At 34.7% G+C, this 21466-nt stretch overlaps 1 protein-coding gene and 1 long non-coding RNA gene across 2 annotated transcripts; one reads left to right on the top strand and one right to left on the bottom strand.

Moving 5' to 3' along the window:
* Positions 1–3207: 3207 nt before the first annotated feature.
* LOC115962244 (trafficking protein particle complex subunit 1) lies at positions 3208–9157 on the bottom strand. The gene is made up of 5 exons (XM_031081144.1): positions 8960–9157; positions 7374–7624; positions 6577–6691; positions 5058–5176; positions 3208–3683 (listed from the first exon to the last, which is right to left on the bottom strand). The coding sequence occupies exons 2-5, from the start codon at positions 7595–7597 to the stop codon at positions 3632–3634; spliced, it is 510 nt and encodes a 169-aa protein (XP_030937004.1). The 5' UTR covers positions 7598–7624; positions 8960–9157; the 3' UTR covers positions 3208–3631.
* Positions 9158–17726: 8569 nt separating this feature from the next.
* LOC115959390 lies at positions 17727–20259 on the top strand. The gene is made up of 3 exons (XR_004084863.1): positions 17727–17995; positions 18929–18995; positions 19922–20259. It is a non-coding gene; the product is annotated as an uncharacterized LOC115959390 (long non-coding RNA).
* The last annotated feature ends 1207 nt before the right edge of the window (positions 20260–21466 follow it).

The raw sequence follows: 21466 nt of genomic DNA on the forward strand, positions 1-21466 counted from the left end.
ATAAAAATATATCTATTCGGGTCCTATAAAGAAAAATATTGTGAAAATGTTTTAATATTTTGTTGTATTCTTAGACTCCTTTTTTAGTATATATAGTCAAATTAGGTGAGCCAAAATTCATTGTATGTTTCACGCACAATTTTCTTGTATTGTCTTTTTGTTTGTTTTTTTAATGCATAATTTTAATACCAATAATAATTTTTTACCTAAGATTTGTTGTAAAAATATTGTGGATGTAAAAATTAAATAATAAAATATTAAATTGGGACCTACCACAACTGGAAATAGAAAATATTACGAAAATGTTGTGACATTTTGTTATATTCCTAAACTTCTTTTTTGTGTGACATTTTGTTGTGTTCTTATGCTTCTTTTTTTGTTTAGTCAAATTTAGTAAGCCAAAACTCATTTTTTTAGGCATAATTTTCTTCCATTAGCTTTTTATTTTATTTTTAAATGCACGATTAAAAGTGGTTAGCCTAATTTAAAACCAGTAGTAATTTACCACCTAAGATTCATTATGAAAATATTGTGGACATAATATTACTCTAAAATAAAATAATAAAATATCATACTAGGACCCCACCATAGCTAAAAATAAAGGTATTGTAAGAATATCGTGACTTTTTGTTGTGTTTTTAGACTTCTTTTTTGGTTTATTCAATTTGTTGAACTAAAATTCATTGTTTAATGCATAATTTTTTTAGGTTGAATTTTTTTTTTTTTACACATTGTTTCAAGTTTTTTTAAAAAAATAAAAATAAAAACACACACACACGCATATTGTTCTACACACACACAAATTGACGAATTAACATTTTCCTCCTTTATGTTCGGGTTAGTTGCTTTCCCCCCTTAAACTAAAGTTGAATAATTTCATCATTTATATTTTGTAAATGAGCATATACCCCTATTGTTTCTCTCTTAGTTAAACCCTAACAAAATCTTATAATTCCTAAAATATTCCATTGTGCAATGTCTAATATACTCCTACTAAATTTTAATGTCCCAAAAAATTTCTTTGTGTATTTTGAATTTTATGTGGTAGACTAGTAGTCATGCTTGGAAAGTTAGAATAATGATATATGGTGTTCTATTTGTTACCTAAAAAACACTAATTTATTATGTTTAAATCTTCTACACTTATAATTTTATCTAATATAAACTTTGATGACATATGTCTTTTGTTATTTTGTTCTTTTCTAAATTTATTTTCCTGCTTAAAAGGGTATTCATTAAAAATAAGTAAGCTAAACATCGTAGTTAGACTCATAAAATAAGATAATAAAAAATGAAATATGAATAACAAAATCTTTGTTGTAGATGATTGCAAATATTTAATTTAACGAAGATCTTCAAAAAAATTGTAGCATATATTATCATTCACTGCGAAAATTTAAATATTGTAAAAAGATGATAACATTCATTATCATTCTTTGTAGCATTTTTGGGCAAGTAGATATTACATTTAGTAAATAAGTTTTAAGAAATTTTCATAGTACATAGATATTCAAATAGCTATTTTAAATTTAAGTACATGACTTCATAGTTCATACTTCTTAAAAAAAAAAATCTAGGCAAAAATGCAAAACTGACCCTCTATCTTTCAGTTTTTGTTATTTCAGTCCTCTAACTTTCAATTTTGTCATTTTAGTCCTCTAAGTATCAATTTTTGTCAATGTAGTCTTCCATTAGAACTCAATTATCTTTTTTCTGTTAAGTGATCAAAACTACACCATTTTGACTTTTTTTTTTTTATATAATAATTTTCATAGTTAAAAGAAAACTAAAAAAAAAAAAACACATTTCAGAAATGGCGAACGCAAATCCAGAAGGAATAAGACGGAGTTCAGATGAGTTGGAACATGTGGCCACGAACGAAGGTTGAAGCGAGCAAGTGCGTAATCCCACTCGTTGCCTCCATTTCTCCAATCCGCCCTCACCCTGACATCCTCACACTCCGCTTCGCTGAAAAACCTGTGCCTCTGTTCTCAACCCTTACGCTTGCGTTGCCTTCACCGCCAAGATTTGTATCTGCCCCTTTTGTTACCAGCGCAACCATTTCCCTCCTCACTATTCCATGATCTCCGATACAAATCTCCCCAGTGAACTCTACACTCAACACACCACCGATCAATACACCCTCCCCGGTTTTCATTTTCATGCTTGATACTTGCATGATCAAGAAGGAGATAGGCTATGTCAAATCGGCTTTGAGGCGTGTGATGTGCCATTGGCTTGTTGCCCAAGAATGCCCTTGTTGGCTACGTTTCATTTGGGACTCATATTCAGGTTCATAGATTGGACTTCTCCGACATGTTCAAGGTTTTGATTTCTTAGGATTTCTTAGGTAAGGGGAACAATGTCGTTCCCCTTACTTGCCCTTTTTTTTTTTTTTTTTTTTTTTTTTTTTTAAATTATGAAAATTATTATTTAAAAAAAAAAAAAAAAAAAAAAGAGCTAAAAGTTAAGAGGGTCACTTAACAGAAAAAGATAACTAAGTTCTAACAGAAGTCTACATTGACAAAAATTGAAATTTAGAGGACAAAAATGACAATGCTAAAAGTTAGAGAATTGAAATAACAAAATTGAAAGTTAGAGGATCAGTTTTACATTTTTGCCAAAAATCTATATTAATTTTCTTACTAAAAGGCCAACACATGCCTTGTACGTGCAACCCATACTAGTTTATATAAAAATAACAGGCAACTAGTTGCAAATATACATTTCAAAAATTGCCAACTAAAGATTAAAGAGGAGATTTTCTTTAGACAAAGAGAAGAGGGTATCGATAATTTTATAGACTAATTTAGTCTTTATTAAATTAATTATTTAACACTTATATTTAATTCAAGTGACCTTGTATTTATGAGAATTACTAATGTAACACTTTGATTATTTTTCCACTTTTTCCCCCTAAACTAATAGTTACAGATTATATAGTAAACATTGATAAACATCTTATTGAGTGAAAAGTAAACTTCATTAAAAAAAAATAACTCTATAAATCATGTAGTTAGTTTAGGGGGGAAAATGCAATGAAAAACTTATTCCAAGTGTCATATTAAGAATTCTAAAAACTGAATAAATATAGGTGAGAATTGACATTTATTAACTAGAACGTGAGAGTTAAGATTCAAGTATTTCATTGAAATTGAAATTTTAAATTGTTGATAGGTATTGTAAATTTGTACTTCTCGAGAATAATTAAATAAATAAAAACCATTTTCTTATGAATCTCAGAAATTATCAATTCTCACCATGAATTCCTGCGTAACAAACACAACACAACACATCCTAAAGGCATTTAAAAGAATTTGTACCACAATCAAATGGTATAGAAATAGTCTAAACCCCAACTAAATTATGTTTCCATCCAACATCTTCCATAATGAACATGAATCTTTAATGGATAAAACCTAGGTAAAGAATAAGCCCAAAGTTCACCTATTAGAATGACAGACCGTCTCCCATAGGCCATAGTGACAATCTATATATAAAGTTGGCACAAAACATCCGATAAATAATTGAGAATCCTTGGGGCCAGGCTGAGCACGTAGGCCGAAAATGAAGTAGAAGAGCATCTATACCTTCTCCATCTGCACCCACGTATGGACAGATGGGGATTGTTCTAAGCAATGCTCCGTACGTATTGGTCAAGATTTGTATTGAATAGTTCACACCTACATAAAGCAATCACAAGATTCTCTGGTAAGAATAGAACTCGGAGGGAAATTACAAAAACGCTCAGAAACTCAAAAAATTACATAAAGCAATCACAAGACTCAAAAACCAGTAACTATTAATTACAATTCAGGAATGAAGTTGCAAAAAAAAACTACAGCAGAAAATAATCCTAGTGAAGCATATGTAACATAAGTAAGGGTATTGCCTTGGAACCATATACACATATCATGTATCAAACTTGGGTTACAAGGAGATGAAAACAACAAATGAATGATATTTATTGTATTATGAATATATCAGATTTATGTATTTTTGGAGTTGGCTATGAATCCCCAATAGACTAGTCAGGGTTGGCCATATGTATTCTTTTCTACCATTCTATGTTATCCAAGGTTATACTCTCTGTAACCTCCTCAATTGATATGTCATATCGTCTATATCCAACAAGAATAGAAAAAAGAGTGTCCTTGTTACGGTTGCAAATGAGCCAGGCAAGGCCAGTGAGCTGGCTTGGGCTGAATTAGAGCTCGAACCTCAAAGAAGCCAGAGCTTAAGCTAAGCCTTTATCATGTATCAAACTCACAAAGTGACAAAACTATGCCCCACCCTAACTATATATTGGTTTTTGTCTAACAAATCCATGTTCTAGACATAAGTTTCAAAGGCTCCCTACATTTTATTTTATTATTTTTTATAAATACTAAGGCTCTCCACATTACTGCATCACGATTTTTCTTCCCCTTTTTTCTCCTTTTTCTAAGAAAAAAAACAAGGGGAAAGAAGCTGGAAGTAAAAAAGAAGAAAAACCATGATTCAACCTTGGCTCAGCATAATACATCACAGATCAAAGCACGCAGTTTATGACTCCTAGGTTTTGCTTCTCAAGTGAAACCAACAACCTACTTATCCTCTGACCATTAGTCACTCATTTCACACTTAAATTGTTTGCCTGCTCTCAATTATGAGTTTGGAAATCCGTTGTTCTCATGAAAACAATTAAGTTTGCAAAGTATAAATTACAAATAATTACTTTATACACAGAACTTTAAAATCAGTCGTGCCTTTAAGACCATGCCATTGAACGTTTCCACATCAAAATTTGTCTGATGTCAAGGGTAACAATACAGGGCAACACAATGCATTTCTAAAGTTTTATCAGTAGGATCACAACATCAATTTCCTTAATAAAAAAAATAAATAAATAAAATAAAATAAACCAAATGATAGGATGCACCAACTTCATGTGACAGCCAAGAAAGATAAATATCTTCAAAAAGGAAATTCACCAATTGTGGCCATTGATGGAAAAAAAGAAACCAAAATCCTAACTGGGTAAAATTTTTACTTGTTTAAAAAAATCAATTGGTCACCTGATTGGAGTTCCTGGAGTATACAATGGGTTTTTGGCAACATAATCAACATACAAGTTGTAAATGTACTTCAGGGATTCCCGCAAATCACCTGTCCTAGGATGAGTAACCAAAATAATCTGCACAAAACATGGTGCATTCAGAATAATGTAGCAAAGACTAACAAAAGAGTATTCACAATGATTCTATTAGTAACTTCAAATATCATAAGGACAGAGTCAAAACACATATTTGGCCAAAACATTGTGATGCTAGACAAATTATCTGTAGCATAAAATTGAATGTTCAATATAGTAATATAATAAAAAATGATTCTCCACAGGGATTCATGATGCTATTGTAGCACAACAGATTCTTTAAGAAATTACTTTTATACAAAGTTCAAACAGACATTGTTAAAATTAGCTTCCAAGCATATCAAGATTCAAAAATCCTGACGTCAAAAGCATTAGGTTGCAAGGTGTGAGGCAATCGGCAGCAAATAATGTCCATATATCTAGAGGACACCTAATAGAACTTTCTGGTTTTCACTTCTTGAAAAGTAGGCAATAGGGGTTGAGTTCAATTAGAACTATGAATTTCTGATAATTGATTTATTCGAGTAAGCACAGTTATATGAATGAAATGGAAAATCAATTAAATAGGCAAGTTAGTCTACAACTTCCAATCCAAGTCATCAAGCAAGTCCGTCTTCAATAATTCATTAGTTCAAACAAATATATATATATATATATATATTAATAGGTAAAACTTAGAGAAAATTCAATTAGAATTTGAAATTATAATCTAATTTTGCGTCATGTGTCTAAATTTATGTGGGAACTACAACATAATTATCTACTTTAAGTTTTTTAATCTTTGTGCCAAGTAAATTAATGAGAGCAAAATACTAAGAATCTAACATTAATGAACTATAAAATTTTTATAAAAAAAACCAATCACATATACTCAATAAAAATCACCACACAATAAAGATCACCATATATTCTATCTTATTAAAAATTAGAAGAAAAAAAAGGATCATAGGTAGTATTAAATTTATGTAAGAAATTTAATACGTAACCACGTTTACTTTTTAAAAAATATATATTTTGACTAATTATTTATATTTTTATGACAAAAAACGTGTTTGATTTTAAACGCATCCATGCGTTTGCATGGGTTACATGCTAGTCATACCTAATTGAAGACAAGATCAAGCTCTCTTAGAATCTCTACAATTGAATTTATCATTCCGAAGTCAAACAAACTACATGAAGTAGTCTCAACACATTATTTTCCATACAGAAGACCATACTGCATCAATTTCTTGAATTTGAGAATTCTTAAAACTTTAAAACCACTCACTATAATTTATAGATTTCAAATTTTTATGGCAAGCTCTGATAAAAAAATACATATATTATGGCAAGCAAGCCCAACATTTTGGAATTGTCAAGAATGTCACAATTAGCAATCACATAGACTTTAAGTGATTTCAATTATAAATACAATTAAAAAGAGGACCATTTTAGCTGACCTTTATCCCAGAAGGACTTTCCATGAAACTAAGTTTGTATGTGTTAGTACGAAAGCTGTGAAATGAGCAACCTTGGCCGGGTAATTGAGGCACCCCAAGGTTTCCTCTCTCTGCACTGCACAATTAATGAAAGTGAATGAATACCAAAATTATAACAATAATAATAATAAGTACAATAGATAACTTTACACATCAACAAAAAATACAAGATCCATATAACCATCCTTAGCTTGCAAGATACATAACTTTATGATTAGCTTGCAATCCAAACAATCAGTATCATTATTTTTTTATTGGCAAGTTACACACGCACCCAATAGGTATCCCACCCTCCACCTGGCACTTATAAGGGGAGGAGGTACCAGTTCAGCTAGAGCTCATTGGCAATTGGTATCATCATTATAGTTAAGAACCAAAACAGTAACCTATCAAACACTTGTCAACTTCATCTAAGTTACCAGTATAATATATCATAAAAGTCACTAATGCATAAATTATTTTAAGTGAGTCCTTCCAGCGTATGACTGTTTTATCAAATTTAGAAAACAAAGCCCCATCATTATTTAGTTATCACATCACATTCTGATGTCCCATCTTGTGTCCCCCCCCGGGGGAAAACAAAAACTAAATAAATAAGCGCTAATATAATTCTCTTTTCCCAATCTCCTTTGGCAATAAGCAAATTCCTACCACTTCTAACCAGACTCTAAACAATGCAATGTAAAATGCATAATAATCCATTTAAATCAAAGATTCTAAGAAATGAGAAAATGAAGTATATATAGAAATAAATGTACTTAGTTGGATCCATCTTGGCAGTTAAGGATTTGAGCGAAAAAAGCAAACCAAACATGAGCTTGTGATCTTGCTGTGCATTGAGGGTGTGAAGTGGTCGATTCCACTCTCTGTAAAGCAAGCACACCCCATTCCTATTGAACACATACATCATGTGCGCATTGTTCCCAGATGCCGTCGGTGCTGGCGGCGATGGACTGATCTCTGAACCCCCAAAGAATTGCATTCCAAGAATTTACTAATATCACAATCCCTAACATGACCCCACAATATATGTATGTTAGCATTGACAACAAAAATAGAAATATAAATTAGAACTGAATTGAACTTATTCAAGCAATTACAACAACTCAATTGTAGGCAAGGTTAAAAAAATAAAATAAAATAAAAATAAAAAATACTTCCCAAAATAAAGACATGAATTGGCAGTTCTTTGGCTATAAAGAAATGAATCTATTTTACAGTGCGTTGATTGGCAAAGAAATTAAAAGAATTCAATATCAGAATGATTTGTGATCCATGAGACTGCTGAGAGAGCATAGGAAATGAAATGACGAGAAATCGATTATTAATATTATTATTATTATTATTATTATTATTATTATTATTATTTTTTAAAGTGAGTGGTATCTGAACCCAACTGAGACTAATGCTTGTATTGAGACAAGTTAAGGGGAAAGCTAGAAATTCACTAGGAAGAGGGGAAGAACATGGGGGATTTTGCATAATACTTTTGCTAATAATAATTTGTCAAGTAGAGATCTTTTCATATTATTTGGGAATGTTTTTTATTTTTTTGATAACGCAGGTTTGGACTTGCGCCTCTAGCCACTAAAACATACAGGCAAATGATGCCACCCGCCAGATACAGTTGCCGGGTAATCCAAAGGCATTCACCCCTGACAGGTTAAACAGTTTATGCTCATGCCCATGAGCAAAATTATTCGGGAATCCTAATTATTGAGTAGGAAGTGAAGAACTCAAAACTAATGAAGTTTAACCATATGGTGCAAAAGTAGCTGCAAATTTGTTGTTGCTAAACCTGTGGCATACTCACTTGTAAATCCACATTTACATTAGCAAAGTTAATAAGAAAAACATAAACTCTCTGAATTACTTGAACCTATTCAGACAACTATTTGTTTCCATGGAAAACCTTGTGTAAAGACAGTTTTTTGTGTTTTTCAGTGTTTGGTAGAACCAGAAAAAATGAAAATATCTTTAGTCATCAGAAAAAGTATAGCTTATTTGGGGTTTATCCAATTTATCCTATAATCCACAACACCCAAACCCATCAACCACCACGTCTGAAGCAAGCCACGAACCCAGGGACAATCACAGTGACCAAACCCACCAACAAATCACAAACCAAATCACAAATGAGGAACCAAACCCAGATCGGAACCACCACCACCCTGACCCAAATTGGAACCACAACCCAACAAAAATTAACCAATGAAACCCACGAATTTAGAACAAACACCGTGGCCCACTCCCAACAAACCCAATCGACAAACCCCCCCCCCCCCAAAATTCCAATACCAGCGACAAAAGCCAAATGTGAAAGAGGGAGAGAAAGAGAACTCACCGCCGCCGTGCCGCCGCCGCCTTGGACCTGATCTGGTCGGGCTGATGGGTTCACGATGAGCCGATGGTTTTCAGGTGGATGGGCTCCGCGATTTTCAGGCGGATGTGCTCTGTGATTTGGGAGTGAGCTGATACGGATGTTCTTTTGTGTTGAGTTTTGTTGAAACGGGTGCCGTATCATAAGCTTTGAGTTTTGCGTTTTCATTTTGGGTGAAACGGGATCGTTTGAGGCTGATTTGGTTATAAAAAAAAAAAAAAAAAATCAGCACGTGTCACACTGATGGTGTCACTTAACAGTATAATCTAAATACTTGGGATTTTTTAAAAAAATAACCAAATTTCTTAATCTATTTTATTAGTTAAGCAACGTTTCGAATTATTTTCATTTCTAACAATTCGAGTTTAGAGGACTTGATCTTGCCATTTGAAAATGCACTTGGAAATTGAATGTTAGACACTCGATTTTCAAACTCGAGTTTCTCACACTCAATTTCCAAGTGCATTTTCAAATTGCAAAATCAAGTCTTTTGAACTCGAATTGTTAGAAACGAAAATAGTTTGAAACGTTGCTTAACTAATAATATAATTTCGGATTTATAGTTATTTTTTAAGAAAATCCAAATACTTGCAAACGAAATAAAACTTCAGGTATGATATCAAGAACCTATTTGGTAATGTTATTCTAGTAATGTTGTTTGTATTTTCTGAAAATACGTACAGGTAAAAAAATGTGTGAAAATACGTGTAATGTTGTTTAAATATTGAAAATTGTTGTTCAAAATACACTAAATACTCCTCAAATTTCTGAAATTTTGTGGTATAAAATCCAAACAACTCCAAATTTCAAGAATGTACTTCTCTCTCTCTCTCTCTCTCTCTCTCTCTCTCTCTCTCTCTCTCTCTCTCTCTCTCTCTCTCTCTCTATATATATATATATATATATATATCAATTTCGTCCCATTTCGGCTGGAAAATACCGTATTGGTAAACAAACTAGAATGGTAACCTCTCTTATTCCACCTCTAAAAAAATTTCAGTCATTCTGGTTCATTTCAGTAAATACTAGCCGAAATTCAAGATTCGGCTGACATGGGATTTGGACCGTAAAACTAAAATCTCAACCAAAAAAAAATATAAAAAATAGAAGAAGAAAGATTGAAATGAACAAACGCACCTTCCAAAAAAAAAAAAAAAAAACCATGGTGAGAAATTTGAATGAGAAGTAGAGAAGTCAGATGAGATAAGACACTAGTAGTCTATTGTCATTGGGTTAAAGATAGACATGGCAAAATGGGTTGAAATTTGCTGACCTGACTTGAAAAATACTCGACTTGAACCCGAATTTTTTGACTCGAAGCAAAAATAGGTTGAACCATGACTCGACCCCCCTTTTTTGCGGGTCAACTTGACCCTTAACCTATGGCCCGAACAATTTTTTAAAACTTTTTTTTTTGGTAAAAAAACAAATTAAGACAATATTGGTTTAATTATTTGTTGTAAGCTTTAAGAAAACAATTGATACATTTACATAACTACATGCAAATAAATTGAAAGATAAATGGTCGAGGCATTCTATAATCAGTAAAAAAATTTATATATCAAATAACAAAGTACATGTTAAGATAATCTAGTTACAATAGAGTTAAAAACATATATTTAAAATTGTAAACATATGTGAGAAATATTCATTAGTGTGAAAATAATGAAGCCAAAGTATCAATAAAATTAGTATAAATTATGAATGTTTAGACCTATATTTTAGCAATTCATGTCCAAAATAACGGCTTTTCAAAATAAATTATGCTATTTCCTTAGAGTGTGTGTTGCTTAACAATGATATGATATTCATAAAAGAGACCATATATAAATAAGTAAAAAATCAAACTTTAATAAATATTTTCAAATTGGAATTAAGTGTCAAACACAATTGGTAATAGATTATAAAGTTAATTTTCAAGATTGTAAATTTCTTATATGTTTTATTCTTTGTCAAATGAGTTATCCAATAAGTCATTTGTAATTATGTTTTTATGTTTTGAGATATTGATATTGTGTAGAAATAAAACTTATGTATTTGTTTTACTTATCTTTTTGCTATTTTGTTTTGGTTAGTAATATTGAGATTTGTATAATTTGAAAATTATTGAACAAGTATTAATTTGTTTAGCTAAGCTCATTCTTGATATGAGTGGTGAATTCAAAGTTGCATTTTACATTAAATAATTTTTTGTGTGACTTTTCAAGTGGCAAATACATGTTGTTTTCTAAATAAATAAATAAAATTCATGTGAAAAATACAGGTCAACCCGACCCAATCTGCCCCGACTCACAACCCGATTGACCCGAACCCATTTTTAACCTATTTAAGATGACTCATTTTTTACCAACAACCCGTTTGACCCGCAACTTGAACCCAACCCAAACTACCCGTTTGCCACGTATAGTAGAAGACGCACGTAAAGGGAAAAACAAAGATGAAGACAACATAAAATTATAAAGATAAGAAGAAAAGAAATTTAAAATTGAGAAGAGTAGAAATTAAGGAGTATGACTAAACGTGTGTGAATGAGAAAATACAAAGAGAAAAATATTCTAAAAATGAAAAGAGAGTGAGCAGCAGGTGAGGAAAAAAAAGGAGTAATAAAAAAATATATATTGAAATATTAATTGGTTGGGCAGTGTTAGGCCTGTCCATGGGTCGATCCAGGTCGGGTTTGTGCCTAACTTGGAACCGACCTAACTAGGAACTGACCCAACCAGATCGGGTGGTGAAAATTTCAACCCGCCACCGATCGAAGTGGTTGATCGGATTAGGCGGGTCAAAGCTTCCACAATTGTTGGGCGGATTGGTCAGTGTTGATTATTTGGAAAACGGCAAAAATCTGACAAGAAAATTTTGAAAAACGGTAGAAATCTAACTAGATCTCACCAGATCCAACGAGATCTTGGCCATTTTCGGCAAGATCTTGGCTAGATCTAGCAAAATCTCGCCTAATCTAGTTTAAATCTTCCCAAAAAAATCTCAAAACTTGCTGGATCTATACCTTCTCGCTGGAAAAATGATGGGTCGGTCAAATCAGGTTTCTCGGATTTGAGAGAAGGAGATCCAATCTCCGACCCGTTGATCTCGGATTTTGGAGAATGAAATCCATCACCGACTACAAGAGCAGTTAGTTCGATCGGCGGCAAGTCGGGTTTGGTCGACAACAGTGGGTGGGTCAGTTCCAGCGGGTCCTTGGACAGCCCTAGGCAGTGTGCAAGCCGACTTTCTAAGTTTCATACTTTCATTTTACTTTTTTTTTTTTTTTTTTGCATTAAAAGAATTAATTAGTATACTTTAATAAAATAATAGTAGTTTAAGTGAATAATCAAATTAGTTCTAAGATAACAAGTTTTATAAATGTATTAAAAATAATAAATTTTTTTTGAAATTTTTTTGTAAGTAATAGGATATGAAATTATATATATATATATGCGGTAATTCTGAAACATTCCATTTTCAATAGACAAACCAAAATAGGCATTGAAACAATATTCATAACATTGATATAAATTAGTCGTAGACCCACATGATGCATGAGAATAAATACTTATTTTGTATTGTAATATAATGTATAATTTTTTTCTTTAAAATTTGTTAAAAATATTTATTCTCCCTAAAAATTAAACAATTTCTATTCAGTTCAACCAAGTCTTCTTCTGTCCCATTCGATCCAATTTGGTCCACTCGGTCAATTTTGGTCCCCTTTAGTCCATAATAAACTAATTGAGCCTTTGTAAACACCGCATTTTGAACCCATTAATAAATTGTGGTTCCCGACCCCAATAATGAGCTTAACATATCTACAAAAGGTAATTAAAGTTATTTTGATAGTTTGGAAGTAATCACAACTCAAAAGTGCTTAAATCGCTTTGAAATTGATACTGAAAAATGACCTTTGCTCAGTGTTGTAACCATAACTTTTGATCCACAAAGAATTTTTGAGTGAGGTTTGTTTCATTCCTGAGCTTCAATTTGAACACAAAATTTGATAATTTGGATTTATATTGAGTGAGTTATGGCTGTTTGAAGCTAGGCCATCTGAGTAGTCAAAATTAGGAATTTTGGAGACGCATGCATATGCATACACGAACCTGCGTATGCAGGCCAATTTCCAGAAGCCCAGAACTTCATTTTTTTAAGGCCCAAAGCCTCCCTCTTTGATGAGGCCTAGCCTCTAGACCCTTTGGAACATCAAAAACTCTCTAAATGAGTCTGAAAACCCTAGTTTAAACTTATTAATACAACCTTATGCCTCCAAACTCAAGGGGCTAGCTAGAAAGAGGGTCTCTTTGCTTTCCAAACCTTATTTCCTCTCTCAAAAACCCTAGGGTAGCAGCCACTACGTTTTCTACAAGAATTTAAAACCTTTTTCTAGCACAAAACTAAGGCAGAAACTTGTTTTTTTAAGGGGATTTCTAAAAATCTTTTCAAAACCTTTTTGATTTTAAGTTGTGATTATTGATGAACTATTAAATAATTTGATTTGCTTTGATATCTCATTGAATCTTGTTGTGTAGGTACTGAGAGGACAGTTAAATATCAATCAAGTTATGTTTGATAAGCAATGTGAGTCTCTCTTCATGACTTTTCCTTGATTAGAGTTTTTATAACTCATGTTCTTGATTGATTTCTTTGTTATATATGTTTAATATGCTTGTTTAGCCTAGGTTTGCTTTGTTTTATTGTTTTAGGTATGCTAGGTTGTTAGATTTGGTTTCAGTGCTGCTGTGTTCTTGTTTTTTGGATTAGGGTTTAAGGCGTGTATAGGTGTGTATAGCCGTGCATGCTTCTACATGCGCACACATACTTGAAGTATATATGCGTACACATACAACTGTCTTATTTGCACCTTGTAATGTCTTATTTGCGTCTTGTAACTAAATTGACACCTCTTCATGGGGTCTAGGGGGGAAATGATTCAAGCTACAAATTAGCAGCAAATTGTAATTGTGGGGCCCGAAATCTGAGGTCCCAGCCCACTTTATGTTAAAAGTCCAAAGCCCAGGCCGAGGAGCCCTACTGCTAAGAACGCGCAATGAAAACTCCTTGAAGGTCCAAGGATGTGGCCAAGGATGTGGCCGAGGACGACTTTATGCCCAACATCTCACAAAAAAGCCTGAGGAAAAGGACAAAGTCAGTACAAGAGCAGTACAAGGGAGAAGGCTGCCGACACCTTAATGTGGAGCCCATCGCCTGACAAACCTATACTCATACCATGCTGTCCAACTTTTCCCAACCACTCTGATGTGAGGATTGACAAGACGAGTAACCACCCCGAACAAGGAGAAACGGACACGTAGGTGAAGAACGGGAAGGGAATACTAGTATAAAAGGGAAGCTCGTGGCATTAACGCCAGGAGGCCCAGAAAACGGAAAAAAAGGAGGAGAACGAACTCATAAAAAAGAAGGATGGCTAGGACGAGACTCTCTTCGGAATAATTCCAAGGAGATGAATCTTCACGCCACACCCGCGTAAGGCTCAGTCATATAGGCCAAACTCACCTTCGTATGGGCTTCCATGAAAATCTCGACCAAACCGTCGCCCAACGTCCAAGGTCCAGCCTTTCCAAGCCCACTCTCTACCAATCGTATTGTTCGGGCCCCCTTTTTACATACGAGCCCATCCTTGAGTCGTCAAAAAATTGTGTCCTTACAATTAGCGCCGTCTGTGGGAAGGCTTGTGCGCTGACGCAGGTGGCGGTGGAGTTAATTCTCTAGCAAGCAGAGGTTCGCGGAGTTTCCTCCGTCTCCGGCGACATGCAGTTGTTGCTCCGACATAAACTTCTGCTAGGGGCTATGCCTTGCAGTGCCAATGGCGCGGGCAGCTCTAGGGGGTTTTAGCCTCAAGCCAGCTCTCCCTGCCCTGGTCTAGGGGCTTACGTTTGAAATATAAATAAACAAAAAAGAAAAAATCACAAATTTTGGACAGAACCAAGGCCTTGCATGGTCCTCGGACTCAAGCCTATGGGGAAACCAAGTACAAAAAAGAAAAAATCACAAGTTTTGGACAGAACCAAGGCCTTGCATGGTCCTCAAACTCCTCGGACTCAAGCCTATGGGGAAACCAAATACAAAAAAGAAATCTCACAAGTTTTGGACCAAGAACCAAGGCCTTGTAGCCTATGGGGAAACCAAGTACCACAAGTCAGAACCAAGGCCTTGCATGGTCCTCGGACTCAAGCCTATGGGGAAACCAAGTACAAAAAAGAAAAAATCACAAGTTTTGGACAGAACCAAGGCCTTGCATGGTCCTCGGACTCAAGCCTATGGGGAAACCAAGTACAAAAAAGAAAAAATCTCACAAGTTTTGGACAGAATCAAGGTCTTGTATGGTCCTCGGACTCAAGCCTATGGGGAAACCAAGTACAAAAAAGAAAAATCACAAGTTTTGGACAGAACCAAGGCCTTGCATGGTCCTCGGACTCAAGCCTATGGGGAAACCAAGTACAAAAAAGAAAAAATCACAAGTTTTGGACAGAACCAAGGCTTTGCATGGTCCTCGGACTCAAGCCTATGGGGAAACCAAGTACAAAAAAGAAATCTCACAAGTTTTGGACAGAACCAAGGTCTTGCATGGTCCTCGGACTCAAGCTCATGGGGAAACCAATTACTTAAAAGCAAAATTACGTTACATGAACCTTAGAATCTATCCGAGAACTACCCATTAACAGTTGGGTTGATCTCCATACTGAATGGATTCCCCAATCTACCCTCGGATCCTCAGTACCAAAGGGATTGATGCAACATAGAGCAATATGCTACCAAAAACACGATTGATGTCCCTCATTGCTCGGCTACACTCTCGGATGAATTATTTAGAAGTTTATCGTTTTCGGACATTTGTCTAGCATGCATCGCACAGCGCTCGGCCATTATCCCGGTTAGTTCCAAGAGTTTAATTTATCGAGAATTACCATTGTTTAATTTATTGAGAATTACCATTGTTATGCTTGATAATGTCAGTAAGTTTAAACTAGTAGGAATTTGTTTTAAGGCATTTTTCTGTTCCAAGTATCGTTAAAGGCAAACGTATATTCAACATTCAGTCACAAAGTTATTGCTGCCAAAAGAAAAAATATTTAGAAGGAAATAAACTCATTTTTTATTAAGACAAAGAAATAGTACAGGGTATAATGAAAAGCTGGAATAAGCTTATACTAAAACTAAATTACATAAGTGAAAAGAAAAGATACAAGAGAATGAAGATAAAGCCGAAGAAGAAGTGCAGAGGAGAGATTGGCTGCTGTTCCGAGGAGTTGTGTAAGAAAACCATTCCTCAATACTTTTACATGCCCATAACTCAGGCAACCAAAGAACCCAATGTGGGGCCTGCACCGTTGAAGAAAAGGTGCAGAGAGCACTTGGCTTCGGGCTAGCGCCGCTGAAGAAGAGGTGCAGAGAACCCAACTTGAGGCCTGCACCGGTGAAGAAAAGGTGCAGGGAGCCGGAAGTTGAGGAGCCCCCGCGAAAATTTGCCTGCGACAAGGCAGACGGCGCTGATGGCGGAAATTCCTTCTTCTGACATGCCAAAAATCTGGCATGACCAGAACCTGCTTCGGATTTTGACTAAAAGTCGGAGGAATACCATCTTCCCCCTGTCAAAACGGGGGACTGGCTTGAATCTGTGCCATCCTTGTCTGTACCATATCAACTTAAGAATTCGGTGCCTCTGAAGCGTGCGGAGACCTTTCATCTCCAGCCACGCCTCAGACATCTTGCTTTGAGGCAGAGTGGCACTAGAAATGAAGATCACGAATATGAAAGAAGAAGTATGATTCTGAAAAAAACAGGAGAGTTTATGTGCAGATGAAGTGACCCCCTGCCCTATTTATACTCGGAAGTAAACCGGTGGCATTTAATGCATGCAAGTTTCCAAGGGATGCTACGAACAAAGCAGACTCAGCTCAATTTCCAACCTCATCCTCAGCCGTAGGATTTGAAGATCCTCGTGAAGGCGCGCCTCGAGTACCGAAATGTCAGAGGACCCCGCGTGAGTGAAAAATAAAGGAGTGGCCCTTATCTTGACACGCCTCCCATGTAAATGAAAAAATGCAAGTAATAATGGAGTACCGGATTTAAACAAGCCATAATGTGGGCCTAACGTCACCAAAACCCTCCTCCCCAACTAAAAAGTCGGGCAGCAGGATTTTGAGGGGCTATTGTGGGGCCCGAAATCTGAGGTCCCAGCCCACTTTATGTTAAAAGCCCAAAGCCCAGGCCGAGGAGCCCTACTGTTAAGAACGCGCAATGAAAACTCCTTGAAGGTCCAAGGATGTGGCCGAGGACGACTTTATGCCCAACATCTCACAAAAAAGCCTGAGGAAAAGGACAAAGTCAGTACAAGAGCAGTACAAGGGAGAAGGCTGCCGCCACCTTAATGTGGAGCCCATCGCCTGACAAACCTATACTCATACCATGCTGTCCAACTTTTCCCAACCACTCTGATGTGAGGATTGACAAGACGAGTAACCACCCCAAACAAGGAGAAACGGACACGTAGGTGAAGAACGGAAAGGGAATATGTAACACCCCAACCTAATTGCCTAATTAATTTATGGGTTTATATGCATGTCATTATTTTAATGTGTTAGTTATAACTTTATAAAATTAAGGATATATATGTGTGTGTGTGGGTAATGTGTTATTTATTCTTTGTAGGTAAGTGTGAATGCAAAGTTTATATATATATATTTATATTTATATGTGTGTGTGTGAATACAAGAAAAATTGGAAAAGGTGTTTGTGATATTTGTTTCTCCCTAGCCATACACGTACCCAAGCCCCAAAAGTCTTCTTACTTTTCTGATTTTCTTGGCTGCTTCTGAAGTCCAGCAGCTGCTTTTCTTCTTTCTCTATTTCCCCTTTCTTTGTTCTTCTTTCTTCTTCCTTCCTTACACGGCAACATCTCTCCCTCCCTTTCTCACCAAAAATTCTAGTTTCTTTGAAGAAGAAATTAGACAATTAACCCTAAGATTTTATCTTCAAAGTGTGTGGGTAAGTAAGTTAAACCTCATCTGATTTTGTATATTTTGGATAGTAAAATTTGTTTGTTTATTTTCCCTCTTTGTTCTCTACTCTGTTTCTGGAAGTTGAATTGGTGATTCTGTTTTAGTTACTTGAAGTTTGATGATATTTTGATCAATTGAATGCTTATTAGGGTATTTTAATATGTATACTATAGGTATAAAAATACCCAAATGAAATTAAGACCTATTGCTATTTGTTGATGATTTTGTAAGAATATGTACTGAAGCTGTCTCTGTGACAGAGTTGATGTTTACTACAAGAAAATTCTGTATTAAATTGTATTTTGTGAATTAGGATGCAAGGAGTAGTTTTTATGAATTCTAAGACACATATGGTTGTTATAGAAGTGGTCTCACAGCATTTGGATGAACATAAAATTAGTGGTTTAATTTGTAAGTTGCAAGAAATTCTGTCAGGACAGTTTTGAGTATACTGCATTGTGTGATTTTTAGTAAATCATGGGTTAATGCTTTGACTCCGAAATTTTTATGGTTTATACTGGACATACAGGGGAGTAGTTCTGTAAAATTTCATGACAATTGGAGGTCTGTGGACAGCCCGTTTGTATTTTACAAATGGAGCATACGTGGCTGTAATGAGCAGTGAGCAATATATACTACACCTAACTTTGTGGATTTAATTCTCAAGTTAGGTTGTATGTTTTAAGTTATAATTTTATACACTCATCCTTTGGTATGTTTGAAGCATATATAAATTTTATGGATTGATTTCTCTATGGTTTGGCTGCAAATATGTTTGATGATTGTATCATATGTTTTGGGAACTTTATATGATGGGAATTAGGATTTCCTTGAGTTTGAGAGTTAGGTGGTGATTTAGGTATAAGTTTATGTATTAGGAAGAGTTTGTCCATAATAAGTTTTGGTTCTTTTCGTTTAGGTGGCGAGAACGAGAACACGAATACTTGAGCTCCTCGCGTACAATCTCTCGCGCCTTTTGTTTTCAGGTAAGGGACTTGTGACGTGTGCTTTTAATAAGTATAAAGTTTATTTCGAAAACTAATATGCATTAAAACTTGTCGATTTGAGATATTACATATAAGCATGATTTAAGTAAAGTATATGTTCGTGAGTTGTTCAACCTTATGTATATGATAATTTTGCATATTAATGCTAGTACCTATGTCACGAACATAATATTTTAGAATGAAGTGGATATGCTACTATTATGAAATAATTATGTAAAAGTAAAGCTATCAGAATAATATAGCGTTCGGGTTATTCCACTGTTATGTTCTGAACTCAGCCAATAGAGGTTAATTATTGGCTTTCCATGGAAAGATGTTATCTGTTTGGCCATTTAAAGTAGAGGAAATGGGGATGCCCGTAACTCTAATCTGAATAAGGCCTTCTCCCCAATGTGTACGGACGGCGGGGAGGAATAAAACCTTGAGGAGATGTGCCATCAGGCCTCTCAAAGAGGACAATATCATGCACACGAGATTACCCAAATGTGATGAGGCCTTCTCTGTACAGACTTATCAAAAGTGGACTAACTAATATGTTATGAATAGCTACATTATGTTATTGAGCATGAGAGAATGATTTTGTTAAAATGCATTATGAAAATTAAAAGCTCTCATGAAAAGAAGTTTATGATGAAACATTTTATAGTCTTTGTTATAAAGATAAGGTTACGAAATTATACGTATGTTCCCTATTATGTCCTTTTATTTTTTTTTATATGAAAGGAAAATGAAATGTTTTTATTTGAAAAGTTCATAAGTTATTTAAGAGCATTATGAATAGTATGAAGGCTATTTGATCAAAGTTGGCATATCCATAAACTATTTGTTTTACATGCATTCTTATTAAAGGCCCATGGAGCTTTAAAACCTTACTGGGTTTCGCAGCTCACCCTATTATATTTCAGTGCACAGGTTCTTCCTGGAAGCAGCGAGAGTATGAGAGGTGGCAAGGATTCTGTGTTTTCTCGTTTTATTAGAATGTAGAGTTTTGTTGTATAGTAGTTAGCTCTTTTGATGTATAGAAAGAATCAAGATGTACTTGATCCTTTGAGCACATATGTAATTCGGTACTGTAGTCTGTTTTGAACCCCAGTTGTATGTCTTTGGGGTTAGGTTTGTAATAAGAGTTTTGCTAAACGGTTAGCTATGTAAATTTTTACTTGAATACCTTAAGTTTCAGACAGGTGGTATTTGTTTCCAAGTTTGAAGGAAATGAAATGTCAGGGTTGCCATCATTTTTGTATATATATTGGCTTTTATGCAAGACAATAAGCAGGAATTGAACAAACAATTCTTGATATGTACCTTCAGTTAGGTTGGTTCGTGTTAATATTGAGGTAAACTTGATATTAACATGCCGGTCATGCTCTAAACTCTGAAATACAGGTTCGGGTCGTGACAGAATACTAGTATAAAAGGGAAGCTCGTGGCATTAACGCCAGGAGGCCCAGAAACCGGAAAAAAAGGAGGAGAACGAACTCATAAAAAAGAAGGATGGCTAGGATGAGACTCTCATCGGAATAATTCCGAGGAGATGGATCTTCACGCCACACCCGCGTAAGGCTCAGTCATACAGGCCAAACTCAACTTCGTATGGGCTTCCATGAAAATCTCGACCAAACCGTCGCCCAACGTCCAAGGTCCAGCCTTTCCAAGCCCATTCTCTACCAATCGTATTGTTTGGGCCCCCTTTTTACATACGAGCCCATCCTTGGGTCGTCAAAAAATTGTGTCCTTACAGTAATTATCTCTAAAAAAAAAAATGTCTTGTTTGATACAACAATTATTTTAATTATTCTCACTTTATAGTGAAATGAGATATGGAGAACTAACTAACGAGAAAAAGATCTCATTGGATAAATTGTATAGAAATTAAATTCTTTTAAGTCTTTTGACCCTCCAATGAAATACTTACGGCCACATCAATTGTACTCAAATAAAAGGAAAAAAAAAAAGAAGTAAAGGGTAAAATTGAAAATAACTCTAAACTTTTAAGAACTAAAAGTGCACCTTAATCTAAAATATATTGCATCCACTTATTTTATTTTTATAATTTGATAGTTAGAAATAAAATATATTGCATCCACTTATTTTATTTTTATAATTTGATAGTTAGAAATAAGAAGATTAAAACCCTGAAAATCTTTATTGAAAACGCTAGATATAACGATCAATTGAGTTACAAGACTTTTTTTTTTTTTTTTTTTTAATTTGTTGTATCCATTAACATCACTCTTTGGCAAATATTCAAGTTGCGAGTTAAGTTAAATTAAGTCTATCTCTAGCGTCCAAAACTTTGTATTGATTTATACGTGACTGCCACTTTTTGGCTAGATCCAAATATATTTATGTTTAGCGAATGTGTCCTGGTTTCTTTCCCTTCTTTTTCAATAGGCAAAGTTGTTATGACCATAACTGAGAGACATTGACCTGCGGGATGCAATTACAAA

This window comes from Quercus lobata, chromosome 9, assembly GCF_001633185.2.
Source record: "Quercus lobata isolate SW786 chromosome 9, ValleyOak3.0 Primary Assembly, whole genome shotgun sequence".
NCBI lineage: Eukaryota > Viridiplantae > Streptophyta > Magnoliopsida > Fagales > Fagaceae > Quercus > Quercus lobata.